General features: G+C 38.9%; 1 protein-coding gene across 2 annotated transcripts in view; it reads right to left on the bottom strand.

Annotated features, from left to right (window-relative positions):
• Orc5 (origin recognition complex subunit 5) overlaps positions 1 to 14,154 on the bottom strand; it is a 75,950-nt gene that overhangs the window by 47,836 nt on the left and 13,960 nt on the right. For both annotated transcript variants that reach the window (XM_008830751.2, XM_029562347.1), the window contains exons 4-5: positions 8,078 to 8,152; positions 2,173 to 2,284 (exon numbers count right to left, since the gene is read on the bottom strand). In XM_008830751.2, coding sequence (XP_008828973.1) covers positions 2,173 to 2,284; positions 8,078 to 8,152 — 187 coding nt within the window. The remainder of the gene's footprint in view (positions 1 to 2,172; positions 2,285 to 8,077; positions 8,153 to 14,154) is intronic.

Raw genomic sequence — 14,154 nt, 5'->3', positions numbered from 1 at the left:
AGATGATTTTTAAGGTAAAATAAATGGTGGGACATTAAGTGGTTTAACATAAATATAATACAGTCCTAGGAAAATGAAAAGCTGTAAGTGGGGAAAAAATACATGAAGAAATAATGCCTAGTTTTCCTTAGATAAACCTATACATTTATAGATCAAAAAGTCACACACACACACATAAATCCTAAGCAGAATATACAATAAAAGGTATTTTATTTCTTGCATTTTATTTCATTAAAGCCAGAAGAATGTTATAAGCTTGTAATAAATACTAAAATGAGGTTATAATAAAGGTAGAAGGAATTTGTAGACATATGTGAGGTAGGAAGTCATAAGTCATCAAAATTCCCAAATTGTTATCAGAACCTGACCTATTCTGACAATAATTAAACCACATCTAAACAGAGCATTATAATCTATTTGGAGGAAAACCAAACCAAAACAAACATATTTAAGTCTTTTACATGTGGTAAAGACCCCCAAATTGGACCTCTAACTATAACTACTGAGGAGAGCAGTTCTTAAAATCAGAACCAATCCCGAAAGATAACACACTATCAAGTGACCATGACAGAATGACAGTAACCACTAATGCCTTTGCCCTGGCTCTCCACCCTTACCTACTGTGACCATAATTTGGTTTTCCAATTAATGTTTCATCCTCGAATAGAAAACATGATTATAGTATTTATTCTTTAAATGTAAAAGGTCTTATATGTAAAATAGCTCTATTATTTAGTTTTCAAGTCTATTTCCTACACTAGAATATTAGATTTATTTTTTATCTACTATATTTTATCTACCATATTTTATCAAACTCCATCCATGCTGCTTTATATGTTTAAAAGAATTTAACCAGATTGTACAATTATATCATACTTTTAACTTCACAATGTAGAAAAGCCAACAAAAATTCATAATTATCTTAAATTCAGCTGGAGAAATAGCTCAGCAGTTAAGAGCATTGGATGCTTTTACAGAGGACCCAGGTTCAGTTCCCAGTATCCACATGGTGGCTAACAATCATCTAGAATTCTAATTCCAGGAGATCAAGTGCCCCCTTCTGGCTTCCACAGACATTGCACACATATGGTACACTTACATACATACAGGCAAAACACTTATACAAAATACACATAAAAATATATAAATTTAAAAAATGGCATTAAAGGTGTCTATAGAGACTAATCATATATATATAAAGCCTTCCGATACTTAAAAATAAAATAGGGAATGAAAAAAATGTCCCCTCAATGGTGACATGAATTCAAATGGATTTTTAAATGAAAACCTTTGATTTATATCTTTTCCCCTATTCTTTTCTTTTTTTCCTTATTTTGTGATTTTCTCAGATGACAAGCTATTGACAAAAGCTCTCCAATTATTTTGAGTTCCTTAAAAAAACAAGAACAAAACCCCCACTCAATTATCTAAAGCAGGAGGTGTTATTTGGCTTCTATTCTTGTGAAAATAGTCAATGAATGTTCATCACTGATTAGATGAAGAGGACAGTGCTAACAAAGCCAGGGATGCTATGGGATGCTATTTTCTCACAGCCTCCTAACCACCTTATGCTTCACAGTTATAATCTGAGTCAGAAGTATCATCTTTGTATTGTGATAGCTGAAAATTAATTAATCCACAATCAATTCAACAACAGAAAAAGCACTATGCTCTTCCAAGAAGACAAATTATTAGGATCAATAAAAATTAAGATAAAATATAATCCCCAATAAAATAAACACAAGAACAAGCATTAAGAGTTACAGTCATGACAAAGGAGATTTATAAAATCAAGATTCATTCAACTTGGCACTTAGCCCAAGTATATGAAAAATAAAAAAGTCAGTATCATTTTAATATGCTTTACCAATCTAGTCTGATACTTATTTGTGTGGATGTTATAATCACAATATATATATATTAATTAACTAAAAATAATAGAAATATAACTTTAGCAGAAATATGAGACTTGTTCATTCAAAAGAGAATTGTAATTAGGAGAATAACCCCCCAGTTTCAAAATAAAACTGTGAATGCAGAAATATAAGTATTTTACTTGAGATTGGCAACAACTTTAACAGTTTAAAACATTGAAATATATCTATTTGTACATGTTTTTGAGCATCAAAAAACTTTTACTGAGGATTATTTGCCAAAACAGTTAAAATTTACCTATGCTATAATCAGGGAAATATAAGACAAATGGCTCCAAACATCCAGTATTTGGACGAAACTTTTCCCAAATAATCTCACTCAGAAAGATAACAGTCACATTTCTGTCAGTCTGGAAAAGAAAAAGGAATAAAAGTAATTTACTATCTAAAATTAAAATCTTAGAGCAATAATTCCATTTGGATTTTTCTTCAACTAAGTTCAACGACACTTAACACACCTAACAAGCTATTTGCATATTAATAAACCATACTTAGAAAACCTAATCAAAGAGTTCAACCATTTGCAAGTTTTCATCCATATCTGCTTGAATTTCCATAAAACTGTTGGTTGATCAACATTTCAGTTACTCATGAATGCTAGGGCAGTTTTACAAAGACCTATTTCATAGAAATTAAGAAACAAATCTACCTCAAAAATCCTTTTTTTTTAAAAAATCATAAGCTTTCAATAAATAAATAGATAGCTATAGCAACTCAGAGAAAAGGAAAATGGGTTGAAGAAAAGTAATACACCGTATTATAGAACCTCCTATTACTAAGAAACATTAACATTTTCTCAGTCTTTTTTAATTTATTGAGAAAAACTAATGTTCAATATACACTAAAATTGCAAACAACTGAATATGAGTATCAAAAAAGCTAATGCTGAGTAAAACAGGTATCTTTAAAAATATATTTAAGAATTACAATTAGTTCACCAAAAGAAATAATAAAAGAACCCAGCACATCTATTATCCTATAACAGACAGGCCAAAAATGCTGTGCATGCTAGCCAAAGTTTATCTGCAGGTATCTCTACAGTTTTTCACAAGGATTTTCACTTTCCAACATGCTCTCTGACAATTTCTAGACTGACAAAGCAAACATGATAGCTGCTTTTGTCTATATATTCTTGGGACTCAGTCTCACACAGAAATGGCACTAGACTTTCATGACAATTAACTATTCATTGATTTCTCACTTGTGTGCTTCCTATATATGGATTTTTATTAGAAAAGTATTCCTTTGGTTAACAAACACAGCTGAATTCAATAAATGAATGATAACATAGAAAATCTGTCATCTTTATGAGAGAAAGGAAAAGATTTAAAATCTTTTTTTTCTTCACATATGCTAGGCAAGCATTTGACCAATGAGCTATAACCCCAGTTTAAGAGACTACTTTTCAATTGTTTTTGCCTTAAAAACTCATTATGAAGAATCTCTGCATTTAATTGGAGTAAAAAGCTATGCTCTATCCACAATCTTAAAGCTCATGGAAGAAGCATCATGTTTATTTATTTAGTGTATGTGTGTGGGTTGACGCACATAAAATGTCACAAGTGTGAGTATCAGGAGACACTTGTGGGAGCTGGCATTAACCTTCTACTATGCGTGTTCTGGGATGGAACTCAGGTCAATAGATATGGCACTCTTGAACAATGAGTGATTTCACCAGTCCAAAAAGGCATTTTATAAAATTAGTTAAACATATATTGAGAGGTTTTAAAAGAAAAATCCAACATTTAAAACTAGTAATGTTTTTAACTATTCAACTGAAAATACTTCAATATATAATGACTTATCATAATTAAAATTTCTTTTGACTCAGATACTTAATATAAAAAAAATTAATGCTTCTATTAAGTTTCTCTTCATGAAATACATTTGAAAATCAAGCATGTTTTCAGAAATGTCAAAATAATGACTCTTAAGGAAAATAGCTTTAGATACTTAAGTGACAATTGAATTTATTCTTATAATTGTTTTAATAGCTTTTGTATAATCTTCATTGCTATTATGAGATATAAAATGTATTTATCAAATCTGTAATCATTATGCCAAAAAATCTGAATTACTGTAATATTTTGTATATTGTTAAAACTGTAACTTTAATTGTAAAAAAGAAAAAAATTAAAAAAAAGTTTTTAAAGAAAGTCTCAAGATGAAAAAAAAATAATAATAAAGTATTTAAAAAAAATAATGACTCTTTTCTGGCAAAGTTGAAATTACTGCAAATCTTTAAATTTTCTCCAAATAGTATCTATAATTAACACTGAAAACAAGAATGAAAGGCCTAATTACTCTGAAGGATGCTTCAACACCATTACTGGGCATGTGGAGCAAAAATAAAGAACAAGAGGGTAAGGATGTACTCTGGGTACCAGATGTAGAGTTCTAGAACAAATGGTAAATACTGGATGAGGTCATGCAAAAAACCTATAGACACAAACACAAAACTACATGAAAGGAAAAAAAAAAAAAAAAAAAAGGAGACATCTATCCAAAACAGACAGGTACCTCATCAGAGTAATAAAATGCCAAGAGTTAGCCACAGTCCCCCAATAGCTACTTACTGTCCTCTTGACCCACCTACATCTCCCCTCCTCAACTATTACTAAATGTGAACCAATGAGTCCATTGTTAGGACACAAGGATTTCAGAGGCAGTTTGAAGCCTGTCTTAGAAGGTGCTGGGCCAAGGGAAATGGAATTTAAAGCAGCAGTATTACACGGGCTACACGGAAAACGAAGTACTGAAAGTCATGCAGCACATGGCCAAAAACATGGTGAAAGTCAATGAAAACCTGACAAAATTCATTGTCGTCAAGAATAAGTATGCCAGCAGCAAACTCCTGAAGATCAGCACGATCCCTCAGCTGAACTCCAAAGCCATCAAAACCTTGCTTCCCCTCTGATGGGCAGGACCTAGGCAGCCTGGCTCCTTCCTGCACTTTTTCTTGCTGTCTTGGAACTCCTTGATTTTGTACACACTCCTCTAGTCTATTTTGCAAAACCTCTTCTCAGACTAATTTTCTAAATGTATATTGAAGAAAAATAAAGCTATTGATTTCTTATCTTTTATCTTTTAAGCTTTTAGCACTGTTGTGGTTTGAATCAGAAATGGCCCCCATAGGCTCGTGTATCTGAACACTGGGTCCCAAATGGTCTTTGGTTTGGGAAGGTTATGAAATTTTTAGGGGCTGGAGGCTTGGGTTTGAGGTTTTACAACCTGGCCCCACTTCCTGTTCTCTTCCTCTGCACCAGTGAAGTGATCACTTGGCTTCCTATCAGCCCAACCTCATACTCTCGCTGCCATGCCCTCACCACCACGACAGAATGTAACCCCTCTCAAACTGTGAGCCAACATAAACCCTTTCCAAGGTTGCTTTTTGTCATTGTATTCTATCACAGCAATAGAAAACTAATATAGAAAATGGTACCAGGGAAGTGGTGTTGTTGCTGTAATAAACCTGACCATGTTGTCTAGTAGAGGAACGTGGAATTTGGAATTTGAGGCTAGAAAATCCATTGAGTGCTGTGGGCAGAGTTTAGTGAGCTGTTCTTGTGACAGCATGGACGACAGAAGTACTGAGAGTAACAAGGTCTGTGAGACCTCATTTGTGAGGTTTCAGAGGAAACCCAGGACTCCAATAGCAACTAAACTAGAAGCCATGGATGTGATATTTTAGCAAAGAATCTGGCTGTATTCTGCCCATGTGATGAGAATCTGCATGAGGCTAAATTAAAAGGTAATGGACTAATTTCTTCACAGGAGGAAATTTCAAGCCAACATTGTTTTAAATGTGGCATGGGTATTACTGGTTTTATTATTGACTATTCTTAAGCAGATCTACAATGAAAAAGAGCAAAAAACAAAGCAGAGGGAAATTTTTTAAATGTGCACTTTGGAGAGGAAGAACCCTAGGAAGCTTAAGGTTACGGCCAAGTCATATGCTGTAAAAAAGCTGTAATTGTTAACAGCATTTGTGTCATTAAAGAGAAGTCCTGTGCTCTACTGAACAACAGGAAAGGTGCCCTGTAGGAAAGAAACCACCAAGCTAAGGCTCCAATTTAGGAAAGAGCCTAAAGGATTTCCTGCTCCTTGAAAGCAAGTATCTAGAGAAGTTCCATTTTCAACATACAAAAACTGCTGCAAGTGGGCAAAACTGGTACAAGTGGGCAAAGCCTATCTCAAGCAGGGAGCAGAACTTGACAGTGTTGTCCATATGGTACTGGGTTTAGAGGCATGAAAGATGTAACACTGATGGGGGTTGTGGATACATTCTTGTGGTTTCAGACTTCTAAGGAGGAGGCCCTCAGAGGCCACTGAGTGAAGCTGTGAAGATGAAGTCTGGACTGCAATGGAGACCCTCTAAGATGTTGGAGATTCTAAGCTGTGGGACACCTGCCAATAACGACTGTATACAGGAGAGGAACCAGCCCGAGAGAGAGAGAGAGATACAAAATCTGAACAAAATCTAAGCCCTTTGAAACTGAAGTCTCAGCTACCCTACCAGACATGGAGCTACAGGATTTAGTGTTTTCCTTGTTGGGTTTTGGTCTAGCTTTTGGTTCAATTTTTCTTTACTATGTCCCTATACCTCTCTTTAAGAAAAGGAATGTGCCACTATATGTTGGAAATATATAATTTGCTTTTTGATTTTATAGGGAAACACAGTTAAAAGTTTGCCTTGAGTCTCAGAAGAGACTTTAGACTTTTGAAGTGTTGGGACTATTAAAGGCTAGGGAGACTTTAGAAGTTGGATTAAACGCATTTTGCATCAATAAATGGCTGTGAGCCTATAGGAGCCTGGGGCAGAATGTTGTGGTTTCAGTGAGAAATGTTTCCCATAGGCTTAAATATATGAACACTTGGATCCAATTATTCTTTGGTTTGGGAAGGCTATGGAACCTTTAGGAGGTGGAGCCTTCCTGGAGGAAGTGTGTCACTAAGGGTGAGCTTTGAGGTTTTATACCCTGGTCCCACTATTTTTTGGAGTCATACTGAAGGAGATGTATCTCCGGAGATGGACTTTGAGGTTCTATAGCCTGGCCTCACTTCCAGTTCTTTCTCTGCTTTCTGTGGAAGGATGAAACATGATCAGTCTGCTTACTGTCAGACAGGCCTCATGCTCCTGCTGCCAGGCTTCCCCAACCATGATGGATTATATCATTCCTGAAACTGTAAGCCAAAACAAACTCTTTCTTCCAAGGTTGCTTTTTGTCAGTATTTCTATCACAGCAACAGAAAACTAACTAATATGAGCAGTTTCTCAAATTTGAGTAATGCATTTAACTTTCAAAAGGGGAAAATGTTATAATAGTCCTTAATATAATGTTACTTAATAGTTTAATACATACAGATATGTAACTAGGCAAGTATAAACTATGCTCAAAACACTTCTAAAATGATAAAACTAAAATAAATATAGAAATTAACTACAAAGCACAAAATTGGCAAAATTTAAATTACTAACTGAAAAGGACAAGCAGTACTGCTTTGCTCCCCTTGTGGACACAGTCCTAATGGGAAATGGCCAAAATTCTGAGCTGAGCGTTCCTATACTGATGTTGAAGACAATACTCTCACCAATCTCCTCCTTTCAAACTACACTCAATTCCATTTTTTCCAGGTAATTGTTATCTCTCATCTGATACATATGCATTTTAAATCTCTCCTTGTTATTTTCAAATTGGGCCATGGCAAATTACAATTGTTTTACAACTATTTCTTGCCAACCCAGTAGTAAAACAAAGAGCTGCACTGATATCGCATAGCTATCAGACAGAGAAACCATACCATTATTTTTGTAGATTTAAATGAAAAGAAAAAAGTTCTGATAAAGTTCAAAGTCTAGCCCTCTGTAATTAATTAAGCAAATACTTAAAATTCTTTAATAGATAGTAGCTCTAAAATTGAAAAGGAAAGTGAAAATAATTAAGTCCATCAAATCATAAATTGATTTTGTTGTGAAAAATAATCCTGAACTTTACTTATAATAGAGAAGTGCAAATTAAATTTACACTAAGATATCAATTCTTACCTATCACATGGCAAAACTTTGAAAACGTGAGGACACAAATGTATTGCTTAAGGAACAGATCTATTGTAAGAGAAAACCACTCTCATATAGCACTTACCAATTCTTGCAACCTAAGAAACCCAGGCAAAAGATTTGCTTCCATATCTCTTAAATATTCAGCCTTATCAAGAACCTTTAAAAAAAAGATATGCGAAAATCAATTTACAAAACTGTTTATAAAACATAATACACTACAAGATTTAGACACTTTCCATGTTATAAAGAAAACTTGTACTTACTGGATTTACTTTCAAAAGGCAATTTTTACTTGTAGAAAAATGTTTCAAACCTGTTAAAAAACAGGTTACTAATAACATATTTTAATTCGAAATGCAGAGATAAAAAGTCATAGCAACATTTTTAAATGCTTTGTTTTGTAAGTGTATTACTATCCACCCCCCTCACGCCAAGAGTATAAAGTACTCTGAGGTTATTTTTCCACTTACAAAAAAAAATTATGTATTCGCCAAGAGACAGAAAACATATTCTAAATTTTATCACAAAAAACTTTCTTGCTTGAACTCTGTAAATATATGCATATATTTACATATGTTTAACCAGCTGGATAGATGATTATGTTATGAAAGATTAAATCTTGTTCAGTGTGAGATAAAGCTACTAGGATGTTTCTTCTAAAAAGGTCTTCATCTTTTAGACATATATAGAAGAAATTTATGGACAGTGTGCTGGATAGCTTTAGTGTCAACTTGACACACCTGGGTTGAAGGAGCCTCAATTGGGGAATTGCCTCTAGTGGACTGGCCTGTGGCCATGTCTGAGGGGCATCCTCACAATGAGTGATGTGGGAGGGCCCAGCCCACTGTGGGTGGTGCCACCCCTGGGCAGGTGGGTCTGTGTTGGATAAGAGAGCAAGCTGAAAGCCCGGGCATAATGGCACATGGGGGCATCTTCTTGATGAGTGATGTGGGAGGGCCCAGCCCACTGTGGGTGGTGCCACCCCTGGGCAGGTGGGCCTGTGTTGCATAAGAAAGCAGGCTGAGCAGGGGCCAGGGGAGCAAGCCAGTAAGCAGCGTTCCTCCATGGTCTGTGCTCCAGCTCCTGCTTCCAGGTTCCTGCCCTGAGTTCCTACCTTGGGCTCCCTGATGAACTGCGAACTGGGAGATGTAAGACAAATAAACCCTTTCCTTCCCAAGTTGGTATTGGTCAGAGTATTTTGTCACAGCAATGAAGAACAAACTCGAACAGATGGATTCATTTAATACTGAGCAGCAGAATGGTGATAATGAGTTTGATCCCATGTTAATAACTACTAAAACTGAGTGATAGTTCAGAGGGGTACTCTTAAATATTCCACAGTATCATGCATTTAAAATATTAACAATATTCCTGAATACCATCTAACAGCAATACTCAAAGTGCTCAACTTATCTCACAAATATATTATTGGTAACATGTATGATTCAAGATCCGTGAATGACTGAATTCAAACAGGAGAAGGTTAAATACTTGATTGCCTAATTTACCAATTTCCAATTCCGAGTTTGTACCTTCTTGTTTCTTGTGATATTACCACAAACCTGATGGTTAAAAATATTTATTTTCTCCAAGTTCTTGGAGGTCAAAAACTTAAAGATAGTTCCACTGAGCCACAATCAAGATATTGGCAGAGGCAGGCTACCTCCAGTGGCCCTTGGAAAAAACTCATTTCCTGCTTCTGGTGGCCTTGTTCCTGGTGGCTATAGTATTCCTAAGGCTTGTTGCTCACATTGCTCCATTCTTCAAGGCCAAAATTCTCAAACGGGCAAGAAATAACTCTGTCATGCTGCTTTCATGGGCAGGTCTTCTCCTCTGTCCATGTGGTGTGGTTCAGTATCCCTCTGTTTCCCTCCCATGTTGATGCTAGAAATTACATTCTGCTTCCACCCAGAATATCTGGGTAGCTCTATTTTACAATCCTTCACTTGATCACATGTGCAAGGACACTTTTTCCAAATAAGGTAATATTTCCAGGGTTGACAGATTGGGACCTGATACCTTCAGGGGCAATTACTTGCCTAGTACAATGCCCTAATAGGTTAAACTTTCAGGTAATCAATAAATTGGAGTTTTATGTTTTTTCTTTTTTTTTTTAAGGCCTCCAAAAAAGACTTTTATGCTTTTTAAGCATTTGTTTATCTAATGCCTCTACCCATTTAAAGCATTAAAAATTTATTTATTATTTGAGAATTTCATATATGTATATACTGTATTTTGATCCTATCCATTCCCTTTCCCTCTCAACTCCTCCTGGACTGTTTCCCAACATGTCTTGCTCCCAGCTTTTTATCTTTCTCTCCTTCTCTTCTCCCTCCCTCCCTCCGTCTCCCCCTCCCCTCTCTCCCACTGAGTTCATGGATGTGGAGCCATTCACTAGAGCACAGGCAATGTACTAAGGCTATACCCTTGAAGAAACTCTTTCCCACAGTAACCATCAATAGCCAACAGCTCCTCAGCTAGCGATGGCACCTTATAAGCCCCTACCTCATCTATGCTGGAATGCTGACTCACAAAATCCTGTGTGGGTCTAGTGTAGGTCACCACAGCTGCTCTAAGTTCATGATTACAACAGCCTTGTCATGTCCAGAAGACACTGTTACATCCCTGTCCTACCCAACCTCTGGCTCTTATGATCTTTCTGCCCCTATTTCTGAGTTGTTCCCTAAAACTTGGGGGCAGACGGTGTGCTTCTAACTTCTGGTATTGTCATGAAACACCATGACCAGAAACAACTTGTTTATGGTTTCTACAGAAATCCCCTGCTCTGTGGTTTTTGTGGTTTCAATTCTTAAGAGCCCTGTTTTCAAAGCTGTTGCAGTACAGCTCCCAAGACTGTCTATGTACCCAGCCGACTGGCTTCAATAAAGTACTTGTGTTTTTTATTGAGACTCAGTGTCCAAGTGGTCAATTCAGGGAATTCTTCAGACCCCAAACATTTTGGGGGCTCATCCCTGGATTCCCTAAAAGACCCTCGGTCTGTTTTTCTTTTTTGTTCTCCATTTGGCGCCCAATGACAACATCAGATCTGGTATCTCCCCAGGTGAGTATGTTTTGATTTCTGTTCTGGGTGTCCAGACTTCTGGGGCTCAAGGGAGAGAAACTGGACGCAGTATTGCTCGCCGAGCTGGAGGACCGCGATGCCCTGCCCCTCCATCTGAATGGTTGACCGCTTGTGCCCTCCAGGCCTTCGGTGTCAACCCTAATTGCTCTCACAGTGAATCTCAGATGCGCAGTGCCTTTGTTCTGTGTCAGTCAAGTCTTGAATGAATGTACCCGATCTGTTTCTTATTTGTCTTTGTTTCGGAGTAATCCTTTTCTTTTCCATCTTGGGTCAATCCCCTTCATCTGAAGACACTCCTCTTGACTTAATTCTATCTCATTTTAAGGATTTCCAGAAAGCAGCCACAATCTCTGGAGACACTGTCTATTCTGGGAAATTCCGTACCCTTGTTCTCTCGATGGCCATCTTTTGATGGTGACTGGCTCCCCACTGGGTCTTTTGATGTTAACAAACTTTCTTCTGTTCAGGCCTTGATCTTCGAAAACCCAGGACATCCTGCTGGGGTTGTGAGACATGGGTCCCCGCTTCATGCTTCATCGGTCTCACCCACCTCCTGTCCTTCCCCCTTCAATGACCCCTGCCATCCTTCCCCTCTGTGCTATGGCCCCGCCAGCTTCCTCTGGCCCACAGTTTTCTTGTTTATTTTCCTTTCTCAATGAGTGATCTTTATAACTGGAAATTACAAAATCCTCCTTTCTCTGAAAAACCCCAGGCTTTAATTGGGCTCCTGGCACCAGCCCACCTGGGATGATGTCCAAAAACTCCTTCTCATCCTCTTCACCACCAAGGAAATTTTCCCTCGCTGCCGCCCAGATTGGGATCCCAACCTGCAGGTAGGGAGTCACTCAGACTCTATTGCCAGATTCTTATGGGGGGGTCTCCAAGCCACTGCAAAAGGGCCAACAAATTTGTCAAAAGTCAGTCAGGTTTTGCAGTGACAGACAGAGCCTGTCACAGTTCTTGGAGAGATTGATGGAAGCCCATTGGGCTTATACTCCCATCGATCCAGAGGCACCTGAGAATCAACAAGCAATAAACACCACCTTCGTGACCCAGTCTGCTCCTGATATCCGGAAGAAATTACAAAAGTTGAAAGGCTTTGAAGATGTGCCCCGCCTGACATGTACGATGACCAGTGCCTTAAACCCTGCTTTGAAGATGTGCCCCACCTGACATGTACGGTGACCAGTGCCTTAAACCCTGCATCCCTGCTCCCTGAGACTGAGTCTGAGACAGCTGTGCATACATAAAAGATGGAGTGGTAGTAGTCACCCAGGAGGACGTCCTATGGGCAGAAGCTCTGCCCAAAGGAACCTCTGCATAAAAGGCCGAACTGACAGCCTTGATCCAGGACACCAAAAGGACACACCTGAGGCCCAAGGAAACCAAAAGGCGGATCAAGTTGCCAAGCAAATAGCAGAATCCTTGTCTGAACCTGCTCTCCTAGCCCTGCCAGATCTTACGTTACCTGAAAAGCCTTCCTACACAGAGGAGGATGACAAATATTTCAAATGGGTATGTCTCCTCAGGATGGAGACACACTTCAGATGGCAAGGTCATCCTTCCCCACCACCTGGGGAAAATGCTAGTTTGCCAACTCCATGAAGGAACCCATATGGGAAAAGAAAAGATCAGGTTATTACTGACCAGATGCTTCTGGTTTCCTTCCTCAACAGCTACTATACAGGACATCACCTCCAGACGTATGGCGTCCAGATGACTAATGCCTACCTCAACAATGATAAATCCTCAGGAAAACGTGAAAGAGGGACTGCCCCCAGAGTCTGCTGGGAGGTAGACTTCACTGAGGTAAAGCCGGGCTGGTTTGGGTATAAATATTTACTGGTTTTTGTAGACACTTTTTCAGGATGGATAGAAGCCTTTCCCACCAAGAAGGAAACGGCAAACATAGTTGCCAAGAAGTTGCTAGATGAACTCATTCCCAGGTTTGGTGTGCCCCTGGTGTTAGGATCTGACAACGGACCAGCGTTCATCTCTCAGGTAATTCAGGCCTTAGCAAAGGCCGTGGGGACAGATTGGAAACTACATTACACATACCATCCCCAGAGTTCAGGACAAGTAGAGAGGATGAATTGGACCCTTAAGGAGACCTTGACTAAATTAACCTTAGAATCTGGTGCAGACTGGGTGACTCTCCTCCCTTTTACCCTCCTCAGGGTTAGAAACTCCCCCTATATCCAGGGAATAGCTCATTTTGAGATTCTTTTTGGAAGACTCCCTCTCCTGGTCCCAAGATTAAAGTCAGAACTGTTGGCTGAAATATCTAATCGTGAAATCCTCCAGTCTATTAGAGCATTACAGGCTATACAGGAGCACCTCCACCCCCTAATCTGCCACATGCACAAACTGCCTCCAGCTACTCCACATCGTTACTGACCTGGAGACACTGTCTGGATAAAGCTACATCAGAAGGAGACATTGGCCCCTCGGTGGAAAGGACCATTCACTGTGATCCTGACGACTCCCACGGCAGTGCAGGTAGATGGACTGCGCACCGGTTTCATCACTCACACGTCAAGCCTGCCCAGGTTGACCAAGAAAAATGGAAGGTCCAACATCACCCAGGAGACCCCCTGAAACTTCGATTGGTAAAAGACAATTCACCTGTTCCCCTGGTGTTGTTATGACTCTGCTCCTGCTGACTCTACCCTCTGGGATGGTATGCTGGATAGTTTTAGTGTCAACTTGACACACCTGGGTTTAGGGAGTATCAATTGGGGAATTGCCTCTAGTGGACTGACCTGTGGCCATGTCTGAGGGGCATCTCCTTGATGAGTGATGTGGGACGGCCCAGCCCACTGTGGGTGGTGCCACCCCTGGGCAGGTAGGCCCGTGTTGCATAAGAAAGCAGGCTGAGCAGGGGCCAGGGGAGCAAGCAGCATTCCTCCATGGCCTGTGCTCCAGCTCCTTCCTCCAGGTTCCTGCCCTGAGTTGGGCTACCTTGGGCTCCCTGATGAACTGTGACCTGGGAGATAGAAGCTAAATAAACCCTTTCTTCCCCAAGTTGGTAGTGGTCAGAGTATTTTGTCACAGCAATAGAGAAACAAATCAGAACA

The sequence above is a fragment of the Nannospalax galili genome, unplaced genomic scaffold (genome assembly GCF_000622305.1).
Source record: "Nannospalax galili isolate Female #2095 unplaced genomic scaffold, S.galili_v1.0 scaffold312, whole genome shotgun sequence".
NCBI classification, from domain to species: Eukaryota; Metazoa; Chordata; class Mammalia; order Rodentia; family Spalacidae; genus Nannospalax; species Nannospalax galili.
The sequence above is the reverse complement of the archived record's forward strand: the minus strand, read 5'-3'. Positions and strand labels throughout refer to the sequence as shown.